This window comes from Nilaparvata lugens, chromosome 6, assembly GCF_014356525.2.
Source record: "Nilaparvata lugens isolate BPH chromosome 6, ASM1435652v1, whole genome shotgun sequence".
Lineage (NCBI taxonomy): Eukaryota > Metazoa > Arthropoda > Insecta > Hemiptera > Delphacidae > Nilaparvata > Nilaparvata lugens.
The window spans coordinates 56732409-56750701 of record NC_052509.1 but is presented as its reverse complement, the minus strand read 5'-3'; the positions used below and the strand labels follow the sequence as shown (position 1 = coordinate 56750701).

Below are 18293 nucleotides of genomic sequence, written 5' to 3'. Positions count from 1 at the left end.
AAGGGCGGGAGATCTCCAATCGGAGGGAAATCTACCAATTTCGAATAAGACCGTGCGCCCTTCAAACAGCTGCTACTCGATTCTGCGTGATGCAGCTGGCTTTAGCATGTGGTTTGTGCGCGTGTGTGAGTTGATTGTTCGGTGCGCGAGTAAACAAAATAATACAGTAGTTCACATATACACAGTTCTCTATATACTAGTGTACAGTATTCTATATGAACGTCAATAATAGTGTACATATATATAATTATACTGTATAAGAGAGGAAAGTATAGGCCTACTCGGTTGAAGGATATGCATTTGTTCCTGATATATACTGTATATACAGTAAACTATACGCTTACTTACACATCTATAAAGTACACTCTATGAACGTCAAACCCTGATAGATGAGTGAACAAAACAATATTTCCTTCTCCTTTAAGTCCACTTAGTTATGACAAGCCCAAGGCCCAATGTAGGTGCTCTCACAACCCCTTTCTCAATTCCCATTCAGGCAACGATTTGTAAACAATGTGTGGACCGTGGCATAGAGAAATAACCGCAGGAGTAGCTGGTAGATTAACCCCAAGGCAGGGGTGAAGTGATTCATATTGTTTTTAAGTGCAGTGCACTTCAAAGCCTGGGAAAGTCTTTGGTGGAATAACATGAATCTGAGAGTTTAGTATCTTGATATTATTATTTAGATGAGTTTCTGCTGGGTGGAACATTGTTACATTGAGAGACTTCTTTGTAGTTCATTAATTTTTACTTTATCCTTTATTGATTCATACAATAACTACATTATCAAAATGATAGGGAGAGAAAAAATAAGGTAACCTTGTGCTATCCCTCTCCCAAATTTAGATGAGGTTACACATAGTCCGAAATAGGCTCAGTCTTGTAGTTGTTCACTTCACAAAATTTTCAATCTTTAATGAATTTCACAACGTAGATTTTGAAATTAAGATGCTTCAAAACCAAACATAGAACTGAGTGGAACATTGTGACATGGATAAGCTTATTTGAAATTGGCGGAACAGTATATGACTGATTTTCTTGGATTCAGAATCAGGTTGTTACTAGTAACTTAGTTTCTGTTGAACAAAGTTACAGCTTAGTAATCTCCGTGTTTAAGATCATTGATTGAAATTTCTGATTTTGGCTCCTCCCCTTAATTACTGTCCAATGCTGTAAATTGATTTACTGCATTGGCCTCTGAGAGTATGAAACGGCACAGTATGACAGACTACCAGGGTCACATAGCTTCTCGAATATATTCTTTTGCTATATTTTATCTAGAGTACAGTATCACGGAACTTAATATTATGTCATTGAAGCATATTAGTTTGTTCTATTCTCCAATAATAATATCGGGGCACCGAGCTTCGCTCGTTATCTTTATTTATTGATAAACAGAACACAATTCTCTGAAATGATCGTGTTTATATTTTACAGCTGGCTAGTATAGTATACTTATGAATTTCGGGGATGTGATATTTTGATTTTCCACAGAATCACTCGCTCACTTTCTACTATCTACAGACGAAAAAGTCTCAGCTGTTTCAGCCAAAGATGAATAATCCTTTTAATATCGTTCAGCGAGTTTTCCCAAGGATGAGACCTAGTTCATTCGAATTTTTATATCATAAACCTACTATGTTCCAAATCTCGTAAAAATCGTTACAGCCGTTTTCTAGATCCGTTGAACATAAATAACTAGATATAAAAATAGAAAAATATAAACAGATATACGAAAATTGCTCGCTTAATATAATAGGTTTATTCAAGTTCAATTGATATCTATCAGAATCCCATCATCATGAGGTACTATGAATTCTTGTACTCTTTCCAGCTTATGGGACCATTATGAGTTTACAATCTTTCACTCCCAGCAAAACGAGGCTGGAAATCCTATCTGAGGTTACAGTGGCTATAAATAATAGTTGATTCTATAGTGTTGAAATTGAAATGAGTTCAAAATTTAGCATTCCTGTTGGTGTTTTCCAATTACAATGACAAAATCCTTGATTCGAAACTCCAGGATGGTTAATTCAAAATATTACTAAAACATCATTACTTGAAACCTGAAAATTAACCTAAACCATAGAGAAACATAGCGTAAGTAGATATCCCATGGTATGGGGCGTTTATGTCGCAACTTTTACTGTTATCTCAAGCCGCTATTTCATGTAATTCTTCCCAGTGAAGCTGTGTGAGACTCTTAGTCTCTCATATTGTGCCGTTCATCCACTTTCACCCCAACAAAACAGTAAAATTCGGCAGTAATCAACAGTAATCGGCTTGAGATAACAGTAAAAGTTGCGACATAAGCGCCCTATACCATGGGATATCTACTTACGCTATTGTTTCTCTATGCCTAAACCTCATGTTATTATGTTGATACCAATTTGGATTCACACTTTCACAGCCGTTGTCCAGCAAGTGTCTTCTTCCCAGCTGAAACGCATACTCCCAGCGACTAAACCTTTGTTCAAAATATCATATATCATTATACACTCATGTGACCTAAATTCCAAATCAGTTACTGTTTGGTATTGATGAAATACTTTGACATTCACAGTTGCGGTGACCTGAGTGACATGCCTTCAAAGGTTACGCCAGACCAATCAATACTTCATACACTGTAATACCTTTACAAATTTATTGTATATGTCCACTACACTTCCATTCTATTTTCAAGTGTATCTATGTATAATAGACAGCGGCATAGCTTTACCCATTATAGATGAAATAGACGTTGGTCTATAATCTTATGAGGTGCAGATACATATATATCACAATGTGAGCAGATACATGTATATCACAATGTAAGCCACACACAGCGAAAGCCCGCTTATTAGATATCCCTATCGTAAAGGCAAATAATTTACTACCCTATGTTATATCGACTGGCTGATAGTAAAGTTGGAGTAAAGTACTTTCGGCATGAGAGGCCCGGACTGCCCACAAACTATTATTACATTGTAAAGTGTTCAGACGCCAATGAAAATGCATTTGAAACTATCATGGTATGCATAACAGTAAATTATACATTTTGACTAGTCATAATTCTCTCCGGTCAAGCCGTAAAATACGTCAGGATTGGTTAGTCCAGATTATCTTGTTAACCTGGATTTTGTTTTGCTTGTTTGCTATCATAGTTTTTGATAGGATAAGATGAAGATGGATTCCGTTCTTGGTGGCTTCCTATTAGAATAGAATAGAAAATATATTTATCGATACAAGAAAAAACATAACATAACAATCAATCAATAATAATTTGATGATTACAAATATATATATATATATATATATATATATTATATATTATATATATTATGACATGACCTGTTGGTCGTCTATTGAGTTGCTTCCTATTGAGTTCTTGATGAAATGAGTTAGCAACGAGAGATAGAGGAAGAAGTTGATTGGTTTAGGATTTTGTCGGTTATGATAGTTGATTGTACGGCAGAATCACAAGATACAAAAAATATTCTGATGTTCCAAAGTTTATACGAGTAAGGCTTGCTCTATCTTCTAGCATTATGATGAAGAATTTGAGGAATGAATTTCTAAGTTTTTTTGAATGAAGATTAATCAATAAAGTTTATGTCTTCGAAGTAAAATATTTGATGAATTTATTTCAATCAAGTTATAACACCTGAAATTTGAGAAGTCTTGTTCAAAAGACCACGATCGTAGTGCGGAGATACTCCCTTCGTTTTCCAAATTATCTTTCGGAGATTCTCATAGTTCAAAGAATAAGTTTCCATGTTTTGATATTATTAACAGATCATTCTTGAGTGGATCTGTATAGTTATGAACCCTCAGGCGGAAAGATATACTACTCCTACTTTCTAAGATACTCTACTTGAAATATCAATCAATGATTTTATTCAAATCAACATAAGATGAATCGAAGTACAAAACAACTCAAATTACAAATTTCTGAAAATTATCTTCATAAGCTTCAAAATTAGATCTAGATTCTTGGTTGATAGCATTCTAATTCCTATCCTCTTTGAATTATCTTCAGGTTTTATTTATTGGTAATGAAGAAATCAACTGATAGAAACTATTGAAATTTGATATTTATGTAATGTATCTTACATTGTCAGGTCTGACAAGATCTATGGCTAACACTGGTGATAATAAACAAGATAACATGATAAAAAAATCAATTAAAATAATCTAGGAATATCTGAGACAGTAGCAATCTAACACAGAATAACATTAAGAAAAGTTTGTAAATTATTGATGAGATCATTAAGTTATCATATTCAGCATTGAATTTTTAAAAGTTTCGGAGTCTCCATGAAACGTCCAATTAACCTCATCAACCATAATCTTTCTAGTAAGGTTCCTGAGAGCCTTTTGACTACTGCCTTCCTGAACCACTAGTTAGTGTTTCCCATTAGCTTCTCATCGTTTAGTTGGGTGAACCCAGCCTGGAGTCTGGTTTTAACGCTAGTAAATTATACCTAAACATACTATACCCAGTAAGGTATATTTTGGCTAGAAGTCCCTCTCGTCATTGAGTGGAATCCATCTGGTCCACCGCAGAGTGGATTCCAAGGACGGACCATTAGAAGGGTGCCGCTTATCTGAAGGGTTGGTTGAATAACAGCTTTTATCTGTAAACGTTAAGCGGGAGGAAGACATTTCACCAGAAAGAGGGTTAGGAAATAGGGTTGAGAGGTGATTGAAAGTATAGTGGAAGTTATGACCAAGAGAAAATGAAGAGGAATGGACGGATAGGTGGGTGGATGTGGGAGAGCAAGAGGGAAGATCATTATTTGAACTCAGGGGAAGTCACAGAGACAGTGAGAGAGAACTAGAGAGGAAGAAGAGAGAGACAGAGAAAAGAGTAGTATGGAAGTGGGAGAGAGAATGATTAACAGAAAAAGAGGACAAATAGGGAAGGGATGAGAAAGTATAGGTGGGATAATTTGGGAGAGCGAGCGAGAAGAACAATATTTGAACCCAGAGGAAGGTACAAGGACAGTGAGACAACTGAGGAGAAATAAAAGAGAGAGAGAGAAAAGAGTAGTATGGAAGTGTAAGAGAGAATGAGCAGCAGGAAAAGAAGACGAATAGAGAAGTAGTGAGAAAGTATAGGTGGGATAATTTGGGAGAGCGAGCGAGAAGACAATATTTGAACTCAGAGGAAGGTACAAAGACAGTGAGAGAGAACTAGGGAGAAATAAAAGAGAGAGAGAGAGAGAGAGAAAAGAGTAGTTGACCGAACGAAGTGAGGTCTAAGATTCAAGTCGACGGTTTGGCATTTCTCTTAATGTTTAAATGTTTATATGTTTATATGTTGCGCATTTACGGCGAAACGCGATAATAGACTTTCATGAAATTTGACAGGTATGTTCCTTTTTTAATTGCGCGTCGACGTATATACAAGATTTTTGGAAATTTTGCATTTCAAGAATAATATAAAAGGAAAAAGGGGCCTCCTTCATACGCCAATATTAGAGTAAAAATCAGACTATGGATTTATTCTTCATGAATCAGCTGACAAGTGATTAGACAGATGTGTGGAGAAGCCAGTCTATTGGTGTATTTCCATAAGGTCTATAGTTTCAATCAGGTACTTGTGGATGAGAATACTGCGTGAGTTCTACTGTTCACGAAACTACTAGTATGGGAGTGGAAGAGAGAATGAGCAGCAGAGAAAGAGGACAAATAGAGAAGGGATGAGAAAGTATAGATGGAATAATTTGGATGAGCGAGAGAGAAACATTATTTGAAGAGTCAGGGTGTACGAAGACAGTGAGAGAGAAAGAAAAGAGATAGAGGATAGAGTGAGTGAACTTCAAGATACGGGGAATTAAAATGGTGGTGATTGAGAGGGTGTTGGAGTGAGAGGGAGAGTGTGTATAAATAATTCATTGGAGCGAGGAAGCATATTGAAACCAATTACTTGAGAGCCCCTATATAGAATGCTCACCAATTTACCAGCTTCTCGGCAGCCAACAACCCTAGACCTCTCACTGTGTTGGACCTCCATGTATACCGTTAATAAACAACAGCAAAAAAACCCTACTATAAAAGATATTCTAATCCAGTGAGCGAACGATCCTAGTTGGGACAATTACTAATAGACAAAAACATGCCTAGTAGCCTATAGAAGATATTCTAATCCAGTGAGCGAACGCTGCTAGTTAGAAGAATTACTAATAGACAACGTTTGTAAAACGTCCAATTTAAATAATTACAGGTTGCATTTCTCTGTGAGAGGAACATTTTTCATGGTGGTGTGCTCTATTGATGCAATACATCATATGGGCTCGCAGAGAATCATTCGACCAAGTCGAAATAAGATGATGATGATGATGATGATGATGATGATGGTGGTGGTGATGATGATGATTATGATGATGACAAAAAGAACCAAACCGGAACTTATCAATAACAATAGATAATTGTAATATTACATTTTTCTCAATTAAAATCGAATCTTCAATTCAATATCAATAAAACTTGATAGCAAATATCGGTGTAATCAATATGCGGACTTAACATTTTACCGGGAATTTATCAGATACACTAGTGTTGAACATCCTGCTGTATCAAAGTTCTATTTCTGAATTAACAGATTCTAAACAACATGAAGGTTAAAAATAACTTTAAAAATGAAGTTTTATTGAGAATAATAGATATAATATTTGTAAACTTGTATTCTTTATTAGTTGGCAATCGATGACGTGTCTATGTATTGCTTGGGAGCTTTAGGTGTTTATTCTAGGTGTTTCTCTCAGACGTTTTTCTCATAGATGGCTGCTGGCTTGTAGAAGTGTTTTTAGTTCTCTTGAAATTTTTCTATATAATTGAAATTTAAAATATTTTAATTGAGATCTGAATAATTTTATTGTGTTCTAAATTTGTGTTTAATGTTTTGTGTAATTTGGGAATCCTGTAGCCAAATAAATGAGTTCAATATTTAGAGATAAGTATTTTAGCTTGTAAGAATTTTCTGTTTAAGTATCAAATGGTTTTGTTCAGTAAATATTTGTAGTGAATTGCCCAAGTATTATGAAAATTATAATTTGATTCGCTCTGAACTGGACTTCTCATTCATAGGCATTAAATCCGTTCATGATTTATCAAGATATTAGCGAAATTGGAACCGATGACTTTCCTTAGATGATAGGTGAAAGCTATTTGGATCAATTTGGTAGCAGGGCATAATCTACTAGCGTAAACCCTCATCTCATTCTATCTCTAGATTGAACAAAAAATAAATTCAATAATTTTTTGCACTCATCAATCAAACAATATCTATTGAGCATTCATCTTCATCTCCAGAAAACATTTATGAGGTATTCACGACCAATTAAATAGGCTACTCGATATTACCTTTGATTATTCTAAGTTATATTTTCTCTTTGTTGCAGTAACTCCAGTCGTCACAAGAGGCTCGATGCCGTCCTATCACAAGTCGAAGCACCATGTCTCGACTGGCACCTCGACCTCGAACGGTTACAGCTACAGCAAGCGCTCTTCAGTCACTCACATATCGACGCCGAAATCGATCAGTGAACTGCCAGAAGGGATTGTCAGCGAATCTGGAATCTACCTCCCTGGTGAGTGTTGATATTTATTTATTTATCTCATATTGTACAATTGTAATTTTCGAAATGGCCCAACAAAACTGTTCTCATTTCAATTTAAACAACATTCCAAATCTAGATAATGTACTATATTATGTGTTGCATTTACAAAGATCCACAGTCCAGAACAAAATATTCCTACTAATTAACTACTGAGACTTCATCAACTCCTTGTTAAAGAGATTTATATAAAGTGAGCTAATTATTCTAGAAACTAAGCTGAAAAATATACGAATAATGAGAGAGCTTTGTGTCTACAATGACTTTAATAAACTCTCTATCTTTACTCTATGGGTAGAGCCATAACCTAATACTTTGGCTGAAGTCTCTCAATTGCTTGATTTGATTAGCTTAGATCATCTTCAAGTTTTCATAATCTACAACTTCAAGAATATACATCAAATACTGTAGTTATAAAAATTACTATTATATTAAGCGAGCAATCTCTGTATTTTTATATCTGGTTATTTATATTTATTTATATCTGGTTATTTATGTCAAACGGATCTCGAAAAAGGATCTAGCGATTTTCACGGTATTTGGAACATAGTTGGTTTATGATATGAAAATTCGATTGCATTAGGTATCATCCTTGGGAAAACTCGCTGAACGACATTAAAAGGATAATGCATCCTTGGCTGAAACAGCTAAGACATTCGTCGTCTGTGGATAGTAAACATTGAGCGAGTGATTCTGTGGAAAATCAAAATATCGTATCCCCGAAATGCATAAGCTGACGTATAGCCAGCTGTAAAATACAAACACGATCATTTTAGAGAATTGTGTTCTGTTTATCAATAAATAAAAATAATGAGCGAAGCTCGGTGACCCGATATTTCCTCTTAATGTCAGGAATGTACAATTTACATCAGGTCCAACATTCTCACAGTTTGGAATCCACATAAAATAATCATGATGGTTATTTTCATTAAAATGTGGAATATTATGATCTACCTTAAGTAATAATACGGCATATAAGGTGAGGTAGTGGTTTCCTACCGTGAAATTTCTGATAGTTTGAGAATGATTTCAATCTTATCTGATAGATTTCACCAATTATTATGTATTTAGTACCTCATGATGTAAAAATACTAGCTATAGTACCTTACTTCATCGTCCTTCCTAATACAATTTCACAAGTATAATAACTTCTAAAGCTAAGAACAGACGGGCCAGGTCTATATTTAGCTTTCAGTTTAGGTCGCGGTCGTGGTCGACGATCTTCATGTAACACAAATACATTCATTTATTTGTAATACATTGAATTGTAAAGCTTCAGAGTGAACAGTACGTTTAGGTCTAGATTGCGGTTCAGCGCGATGCCATCCAAATATCTTTATCATTGCCAGCTGATTAGTAGCATCTATCTAAACCGAAAGCTGAATCGCGACCTACTTGTTTAGTTCTCACCTTCACGCTACCGGTAGTGATAGGTAAGATCTATCTTTATTCTTTGTTGATCCATACATAAATAGGTACATCATGAAAATGATTGATTGATTGATTTATTGATTGATTGATTAGCTACTTTTATTAAAACCTAGGAGGGCGAAGTTAGGGCGCAGCCGGCCCTCTCTTACACTCAACCCTCTAGGATTAGGATTACTAGAAAATGATAGGGAGAGAAAAAAATAAGGTAACCTTGTGCTATTCCTCTCCCAAATTTAGATAAATCTGCTTATTTCCTTGTGATGCAATACAATCTCAAACATCCTGAAGAAAGCTCCTCATGGAATTTATTGATTCATATTTTACATTAAAGAAAATGAGTGTTATAATCCATGTACTCTATCTCTTACTTTATCAGTGAACACTCTCACATACACTAAGAAAGACAACCTCAATTAACAAACTTAATATGATGTTAGAAAGCTACTGAAAGCTGAAAACCGTTCAAGCTGCGGGAAGACAGCAAAGAACCAACAAACAAATTGGGGGTGTATAAGGCAAATAAACGTCACTTTTCATTTATGCTCGCCATGTTCATCCTTGGTAACTCTAGAACTTTCACTATAGTCATAAATTCAATCAGTTGGGTACAATAACACTCTGTTTGGGATGTAAAGAACTAAAACAAAGACTGAAACTTTAGTCCTTATCAAGAGTGAAAGCACTATATGGGTTCCTAGTGTAATGAAGGAAAAAAACGGGCGATCCAAAATAATCTACCCATTTATGACGCTATAAAAACAATCACATGATTGGGTTTCATCTAGTATTGTGTAGGTAAACAGTAAACTTTACTAAAGTGGGGTCCACGTTATAATGGCAGTGTTTGATTAACATTTGTGTTGATATCCTTGTCTATCATTCGTCAAATCAGTTAGCGATATCCTTCTAACTCTATAATGTTGCCAGCTTGTCTCCAACAATGTAGGAATATAGTTGGTCTACAAGATATTCAATCCCAATCGTGAAAGGGTTTTATTCAATCATTGATACATAAATTTTCTCAACGAATAAGAAATTATAGTTGAATATTTTAAACAAGAATGGACAGTTAATATTACATCACATAAAAACATCAGATTAAATACATCAGATATAATAATATCAGCTATCTTCTATAGGAGGCAGAGAATCAACAACGCAGTTCTCATATCATTATCCACTGCCATTACAACGTGGACCTCACTATACTACTAGTAGTTCTGTGAACAGTAGACCTCGCGCTCAGTAAGTTACATTGATGTGTTTTCTCAAAAATTAATAAATAATTTTCATCAATTTAAAATGTCTAGAGAAAATCCTAAATAAACATAGAGCTTTCTGTCCTATCGTACCGTGACGTGTCGTCCCGGAATGTGAGTGTGAGCGCTGTTATCAGGTCTGGCTGCAACTGTCTACAAAGTTCATGGAAAGATACATTTTCAAGATGTTCGATGTTTTTGAACGGGTAGAATTAAGATGCGTACAGATTTACGCGCCGCGAACATAAGCAATTCACTTCTAATCAGCTGATGCCAAGCTTTTTATATCTCTATCTTATATCGTTTCTGTAAAAATACAGATATAGTCAGCTGATTAAAAGTGAATTGCTCATGTTCGCGGCGCGTATATCTGTACGCACCTTTAGAGTCAACTGTCTAACGTTGATGGAAAGATGGATTTTCAAGATGTTCAATGTTTTTGAACGGGTAGTATTATAGTCCACTAAACAGCTGATTTATGATGAATAATTCTATAGTTTGATTTTTACTCTAATATTGGCGTATGAAGGAGGCTCCTTTTTCCTTTAATATTATCCTTCAAATGCAAAATTTCCAAAAACATTGTGTCGACGCGCAATTTAAAAAGGAACTAATGTCTGATTTTTACGGTAATATTGGCGTTCAAAGGAGACTCCTTTTCCTTTTGTATTGTCCTTCAAATGCAAAATTATAAAAAACCGTATGTATATGTCGACGCGAAATTCAAAAAGGAACATACCTGTCAAATTTCATGAAAGTCTTTCACCGCGTTTCGCCGTAAATGCGCAACAGATAAACATATAAACATTTGAACATTAAGAGAAATCGATTTGAATCTCAGACCTCACTTCGCTCCGTCAATCAAAGGAATTTCATATCACACAAATAGAAATCGACATGTCACATCAATTTTCATTCATTGTGGGTGTCCTTCCAAGTCATACTTAAGTTCACATATTCATACTCGGAAAGTGAATGTACTATCTAGGTTAATGGTATTGTTGATTGAAATGTATTTATTGGAGTATAGGCGGTGGTCTACTGAAATACGAGAGTATAGAATGAATACAGAACATATATAGTGAGTATAAATTACATCCTATACTCTGACTTAAGTATGAGATAATGTATTGTTTCTGCTCGGTTGTCATTTTGAAAGGCACCGTATGTCTCTGTCTACTTATTCATAATTAGAGTGTTTATTGAGTATCAATAACCTGTAAATATTATCTGTCTGAATTGTACTGTTATTATTCGTTAATTGTGCATATAAGTGTTGAATTTATGACAATGTGTGCAAGTGGTTCAACATTCGATTGATCTATCAGCTTCTTCTAAAATGCTATGTTGGTTTTCACAAATTATTTTTTTTAGGGAATTAGTTTTTTTGGATGATTTTGACACTCTATCCTCAGAAAATCTTAGTTTCTTCTCCACATGTGATTCAAAAATCAGTTGAGAAATATTATAACACAAACATAAAAATAACCAATGATTATCGATCAAAATGAATGGCTCAGAAAGTTCTTCACAATGAAGTGACTCTCTCATGTCGTGAGAGTTTGTAGCGGAAAAATTTACAATATAATTTATCCAAATTTCCGAAATCTTGATATATTTTTACAGTTTGTAAGGCATTTTTGCCTTTGCTGATTTTATGACATTATGATACATTATTACATGGTGAAGCTAGTCAAATGTCGTATAGAGTCTATTTCCTTCATAGAAATTCACTCTTTGTTATGATTCTTATATACTTCTGTAGTCTGTATAAAATCAGTTGATACTTATAGATTGTTCAAGTAATATTTTTTAGAGAAGTGATAATAGCATTTCATCTAAGTGTGTCAAAACAAATCATAAAAATCTGGTGTGGCGCACTCACACAACTTTCCTTGCCGTTATGAAAATTGATCACCTGACGATAGTTTTCACGCGCATCTCAAGTTCACTTTTCCAAGATCTGAGCCAGCTGGTGACAGGACAATAACGCTGGCGACACACGAGGTCTGCTATCTCTTCATAGTGAATGATTTAATAGAGTCAACAGTTGCAACCGTTTGCAATTGAATAATCACATTTTCTCGAATTCAGAGTTTATTTTCAATTTTAGGTGAATATGTTACTGAACATTAATTGTAGAGATTTCAATGCTCAATCCTTTCCACTTGAAATTTTTTGTTCAAATCGTATCTGAAGCCTGATAATTGGGAAACTAAAATAGATGGGGCGGAGCTCCTGAAATATTTACAGATATGGAACTTGTGGCAGTTGATAGAGCTTATCAATGAATATATTAGGTATGAATTAGATCAAAATCGTGAATTCAATACGAAATGTGAACCGCACTGGAACCTATTTGTACAACTCAGTTTTCACCAGCTAAAAAAATCCAATATACCTCCCAGAACTCATAAAACATATTATCTTTATTGCTCTATTTTTTGAGTTTGTAATATAATTACTTGTACATGAAGCACGGTATATCGACTGTAGACTAATAACAATAACCACACAGCAACGTTAAGGTACATTTAACTTGTAGAAGTTTAGTTGGCTAATAGTTCATAGATAGGCTGGCAAATAGGTCACGGTCTGTGTCGGTGGGTTTGACTGACTCTTGCTGAAAGGTTGGGATTGGAAATGAATGATAGCTGTGTGAACGGTTGATTGTGTATGGGTTCAAATTCCTATTCACAACTTTATGCATAGCAATTTGTATTGGCCATTTTTATTTTTCTCTCCATGATCCATGTATATCACTTCTCTCTCTCTTCACTCTCTCTCTGTATCTCTCTTCTCTACTCTCTCTCTTCTCTATTTTTGGTAGAGAGTTAGTGGGAAGGATATTTTGAATATTCTTTCCAAAGAATGGACATTGATATGTCCCAGCTCCACCAATTTATGTAGATGCATAACAATATTATCTATAGCTATTACAAATTGCTTTTTTCATATCATATGCAGTTCAAAAATCATTTTATTAGTCTATTTATGTAAATTCATCTATAATTTTGCTATATTGTAAGCTATTGTATATAAGTGTATAAGCCAGTATATATTGTAATCTACATAAATGAAGTACTCAATCAATCAATCAATCTTCTCTTCACTACCACTCACTTTTTTCTCACTCACTCTCTCTCTCTTAGTCTATCTTTAGTCTTCTAGTATATCTTCTAGTCTTGAATTCATCTATATCAAATTTTATTTTGTATTCATATTTTTCACGTATTGGTTTAAATTTTAGTTCTCCATTCCATTGTTATTATCTATTTTTCTCAATATCACAGAACTCAGGAAGTGGAAGTGCAAATTTTTAGTGAGGAAAATGAAGAGCCCAAGACATAACCTATAAACTTGAGTGTTGATAGGAAATGACATTGGGTAATACGGCAAAGGATTTCTCTGCCAATAAAAGCCATAAGAGTAAGTAAATCACAGTTTTATATATCTATCCAGAAACAGAAAATATTTTCTAACTTTCTAAAAATCTGTTTCATATTAGCGATTCATTTGAAGTTTACATTTTTTTTTTAATTGTTAGTATGATCCCGATTTAGTTTGTTATTCGTAGTATTTCTTTGTAAGAAATTTGAAATTCAAAGGGTTGTGTGGTTCAGAGAGTCCTAACTCCGCCCTTAATAGAGGCAATAAACCAATCATTCAATCAATCACTCTCTCTTTCTTCCTCCTTCTCTTAATTTCTCCTCCTTCTCTAATTTCTTCCTCCTTCTAAATAATTATTTTCTTAGTCTATATTATGTAAATTCATCTATAATTTTGCTGTATTGTAAGCTATTGTATGTAAGTGTATAAGCCAGTATATATTGTAATCTACATAAATAAAGTACTCAATCGATCAATCAATCAATCAATCATCTCTCTCTCTCTCTCTCTCTTTGGTAGAGAGTTAGTGGGAAGGATACTTCGGATATTCTTTCCAAAGAATGGACATTGATATGTGCAAAGCTCCGCCAATTTGAGATGCATAACAATATTATCTATTTTATCTATAGTTATTACAAATTGCTTTTTTCATATCATATACAGCTCAATGATTATTTTCTTAATCTATATTTTGTAAATTCATCTATAATCTTGCTATATTGTAAGCTATTGTATATCAGTTTATAAGCCAGTATATATATTGTAATCTACACAAATAAAGTAATCAATCAATCACTCTCTCTCTCTCTCTCTTTATCTCTCTCTCTCTCTCTTTCTCTCTCTCTTCTCAATCAATCTTTTCTCCACTATCACTCAGACAATTCTTCCCACTCTTTCTCTCACTCACTCCCTCTCTCTCGTGGGTTAAGTGGAAGAGGGACTCTTATTGTCTCAAATCCACACATATCACTTTTAATATTATAAAGCTTGGATTTAATGGAATCTATCAATCCATCTATCTCTCCCACTCTCTCTGTCTCTCCCTTATTCTTTCATTCACTCTCTTTCTCATTTCCCAACGGGTGCTCTGTTCAGGACACCCCCGTTTCATTATTCGCCACCCGTTTCATTATTCCACCTACCAGAAATTATATTACTATATCGTTGTATTTCATGTTCCATTACTACACCACAGTTCTACCCGTGATAGTTTGCGACCATATATCTGCAGCAATCAACAACTGTGATTGCTTTCGTTGAATACTGTTCGCCCTGTTTTGGATCGTGAACAATTTTTAATAGCCCTATAGTCGTGATAACAGTCATCAGTTGTCACTCCCACACCGGCGTAAATATCGGTAAAAGTGCAGGGCGTAGTGGTTATTAGAATATTTGGCAATAGTGGGTTTGTTCCGTCAGTCGGTGAGTTTGCCTCCTGGGAATGATATCGGAACAATTCATTACTATGCATAGTATTGGTACATAGGTGCAATATACATGAGTACGATACATAGGTACATTCTCATTGGTGAAATTGCATGGAATATAATTAGATAAATTCACATTATTACTACTTATTATAGATAGACTTACATACAAGGTACCTTGTATCTATTATATATAAAAGCGAAATGGCACTCACTGACTGACTGACTCACTCACTCTCTCGCAGAACTAAAAATCTACCGGACCAAAAACGTTCAAATTTGGTAGGTATGTTCAGTTGGCCCTTCAGAGGCGCACTAAGAACGGATTTGAAAAAATTCCCAAAGATACGCCCAAAATCTGCGTTTTTCCAGCGTTTTCTCAGCTTTATCGAGAACAAATGAACAGAAAATGTTCAATTTTAGTACAGAAGCTCAGCTAGGGTTTAATAATGTTGTGTTAGAAGGAATTTGCATTAACGTCAAAGATACGCCCAAAATTAGCGTTTTTCTAGCGGTTTTTTGCGCTTCCTCAGCTTTATCGAGAACAAATAAAAAGAAAATGTTCAAATTCACTACAGAAGCTCAGCTGGGGTGTAATGATATTGTGTTAGAAGGAATTTGAAATAACGCCAAAGATACGCCCAAAATTAGCGTTTTTTTGCGTTTTCTCAGTTCTTTCATCGAGTAATAGACAGAAAAATGGTCAAATTTGGTATAGAGGTTTAACTAGGGTCTAAAGATTTTGTGATGAGGTGACTTCAATATTTCATCAAAGATACGCCCAAAATCAACGTTCTTCTCAGCTTTTCTGCGTTTTCTCAGTACTTTGACTTTCTAATGGAATGAAGCATGCTCAAATGAAAAATGCAGACGAGTGAAGCGAGCCAGCTGATCTCATTTCTGGACGATCCAGTGGGGGTCCAGGGTCGGAGCCCCCTGGCTAGACGGATATGGCGAGCGAAGCGAGTTAATTGTGAAATATTGATTTCACTAAAAATTTAAATTTATTTACAATTGTTCAAAGAATGGAATTGCGATAGTCGAAAAATGGATTGAAATGGTTATCAATCTTACAGGGGGAATACTCCACATTCCAGTTCAGTTGTAAATTCCATGTACAAAGCATCATTTTGTCAATAAATTACTAAGCAATATTCGAAAAATTTCTTGAGCGGCAACATCACTGAATTCATTCGATAGCAAACTATTACAATTTTCTCCATTCATGAGTTGTATGGAGTGAGATATATACTCTTTCTCAAATCTCCCAATACAAATCTTCCTTAACTTTTCCAAGGTTTCTTTATTTATTACATTCCACAATCATAATATCAAATTAATTAATCATTTTTTGTATTTTATCAGAAACTTATTTTTGATTGTGATTTTTGTATTTTGATTCTGCTATGCATTTTGTGTTAAATTGAATCAAATTATTGATCGATTGATTGAGTGATTGGGATAGAATCAACAGGATAAACCCAATCTGTTTCTCTCCCTGATTTTGATGAAAATGAAGTTATAGAAACAATTTTTTAAGGTAAGCAACATAATAAGATAAAAGTGACTAGCAATCAGATATTTCACAATAAATGGATTGATCACCAACTGTGACAACGAGATCTTTCGACAGGTCCGCCATCTTCTTGGTTGTCTGAATGGCGGACCTGCCGAAAGATCTCGTTGTCACAGTGAGTGATTAATTCATTTATTGTAAAATATCTGACTGCTAGTCGTTTTTTCTAGCAAAAAGTGATTCAATAATAAGCAGTTCGTGATGAAACAACATTGAAGAAAGATAAAAGTCTTGCAAGTTGTACAATAACTTTCCCCAGATAATGTCAAATAATGTACCTACCTTTAACAGCAGACACCCCCGTTGAAAACGATAGTAAATTCAGTATAGTATGTAATTGATGATGATCAAGAGTGAAAATCTTGCACATCATTTCCGTAATCAATTAATGAACTAAAATATATGAAAACTCATCTCAACAACAATGTAGGAGTATTAAATTTACCAACGAATTTAGTACTATCTTACTAACTAGTAGTTCTGTGAACAGTAGACCTCGCGCTCAGTAAGTTACATTGACCTGTTGCTATGTTTTTCTCAAAAATTAATGAATAATTTATCAAATTTTAAACGTCTAGAAAAAATCCCAAATAAATATATAGCTTTCTGTCCTACCGTACCGTGACGTGTCGTCCAGGAATGTGAGTGTGAGCGCTGTTATCAGGTCTGGCTGCAACTGTCTACAACGTTGATGGAAAGATACAAGATGTTCGATGTTTTTGAACGGGTAGTATTATAGTCAACTGTCTACTAACGTTGATGGAAAGATAAATTTTCAAGATGTTCGATGTTTTTGAACGGGTAGTATTATAGTCCACTAGACAGCTGATTTATGATGAATAATTCTATAGTCTGATTTTTACGGTAATATTGGCGTATGGGGAAGGCTCCTTTTCCCTTTTATATTATCCTTGAAATGCAAAATTTCCCAAAAACCTTGTATATACGTCGACGCGGAAGTTAAAAAGAACATACCTGACAAATTTAATGAAAATCTATTACCGCGTTTCGCCGTAAATGCGCAACATATAAACATTTAAACATTCAAACATTTAAACAACATTAAGAGAAATGCCAAACCGTCGACTTGAATCTTAAACCCTCACTTCGCTCGGTCAATAAAAGTTCGTGTTAAAAAGTACTCATCCAGGTACTAACTAACGTTAGGTACTCAAGTAATATTCAGAGGAATTTGTTTTACTATATGTTACACGGTTTAAATACCAAGCCTCTCAATCAGTGAACCCTTATAGCATTGACAGTGACTTTACAGAATTAGTCGGTGTTCAGTGAGTTCACAGAATAATTAGTGTTTGTAGAGTCACTGTACACATTGCATGTGACTCGGCTGTTTTCTTGAGAGAACATTCCTTCCAGTTGAATAATCGTGGTTCACAAGGTGAATACCAAGAAGTCAACCCCCACCCCAAAGTACCTGATCTATTTGTTTTGGGGTGGGAATTGAAACAAGCTGAGGTAGGTCAATAGGGTAAAACAGAGTTATATAGGATTGTGAGGTCCACGTAAATAATGGCAGTGGAGAAAGATAGGAGAAAAACGTTGCCGATCCTCTGTCTTGTCAATGCCTTCTTTAGACGGTAGCTGATAT

The 18293-nt window shown here is 34.8% G+C and overlaps 1 protein-coding gene across 1 annotated transcript in view; it reads left to right on the top strand.

The window, feature by feature from the left end:
• The window catches only part of LOC111057901, a 656398-nt gene that overhangs the window by 383873 nt on the left and 254232 nt on the right, over window positions 1-18293 (top strand). The window contains 1 exon segment of the mRNA XM_039431312.1: window positions 7386-7574. Coding sequence (XP_039287246.1) covers window positions 7386-7574 — 189 coding nt within the window.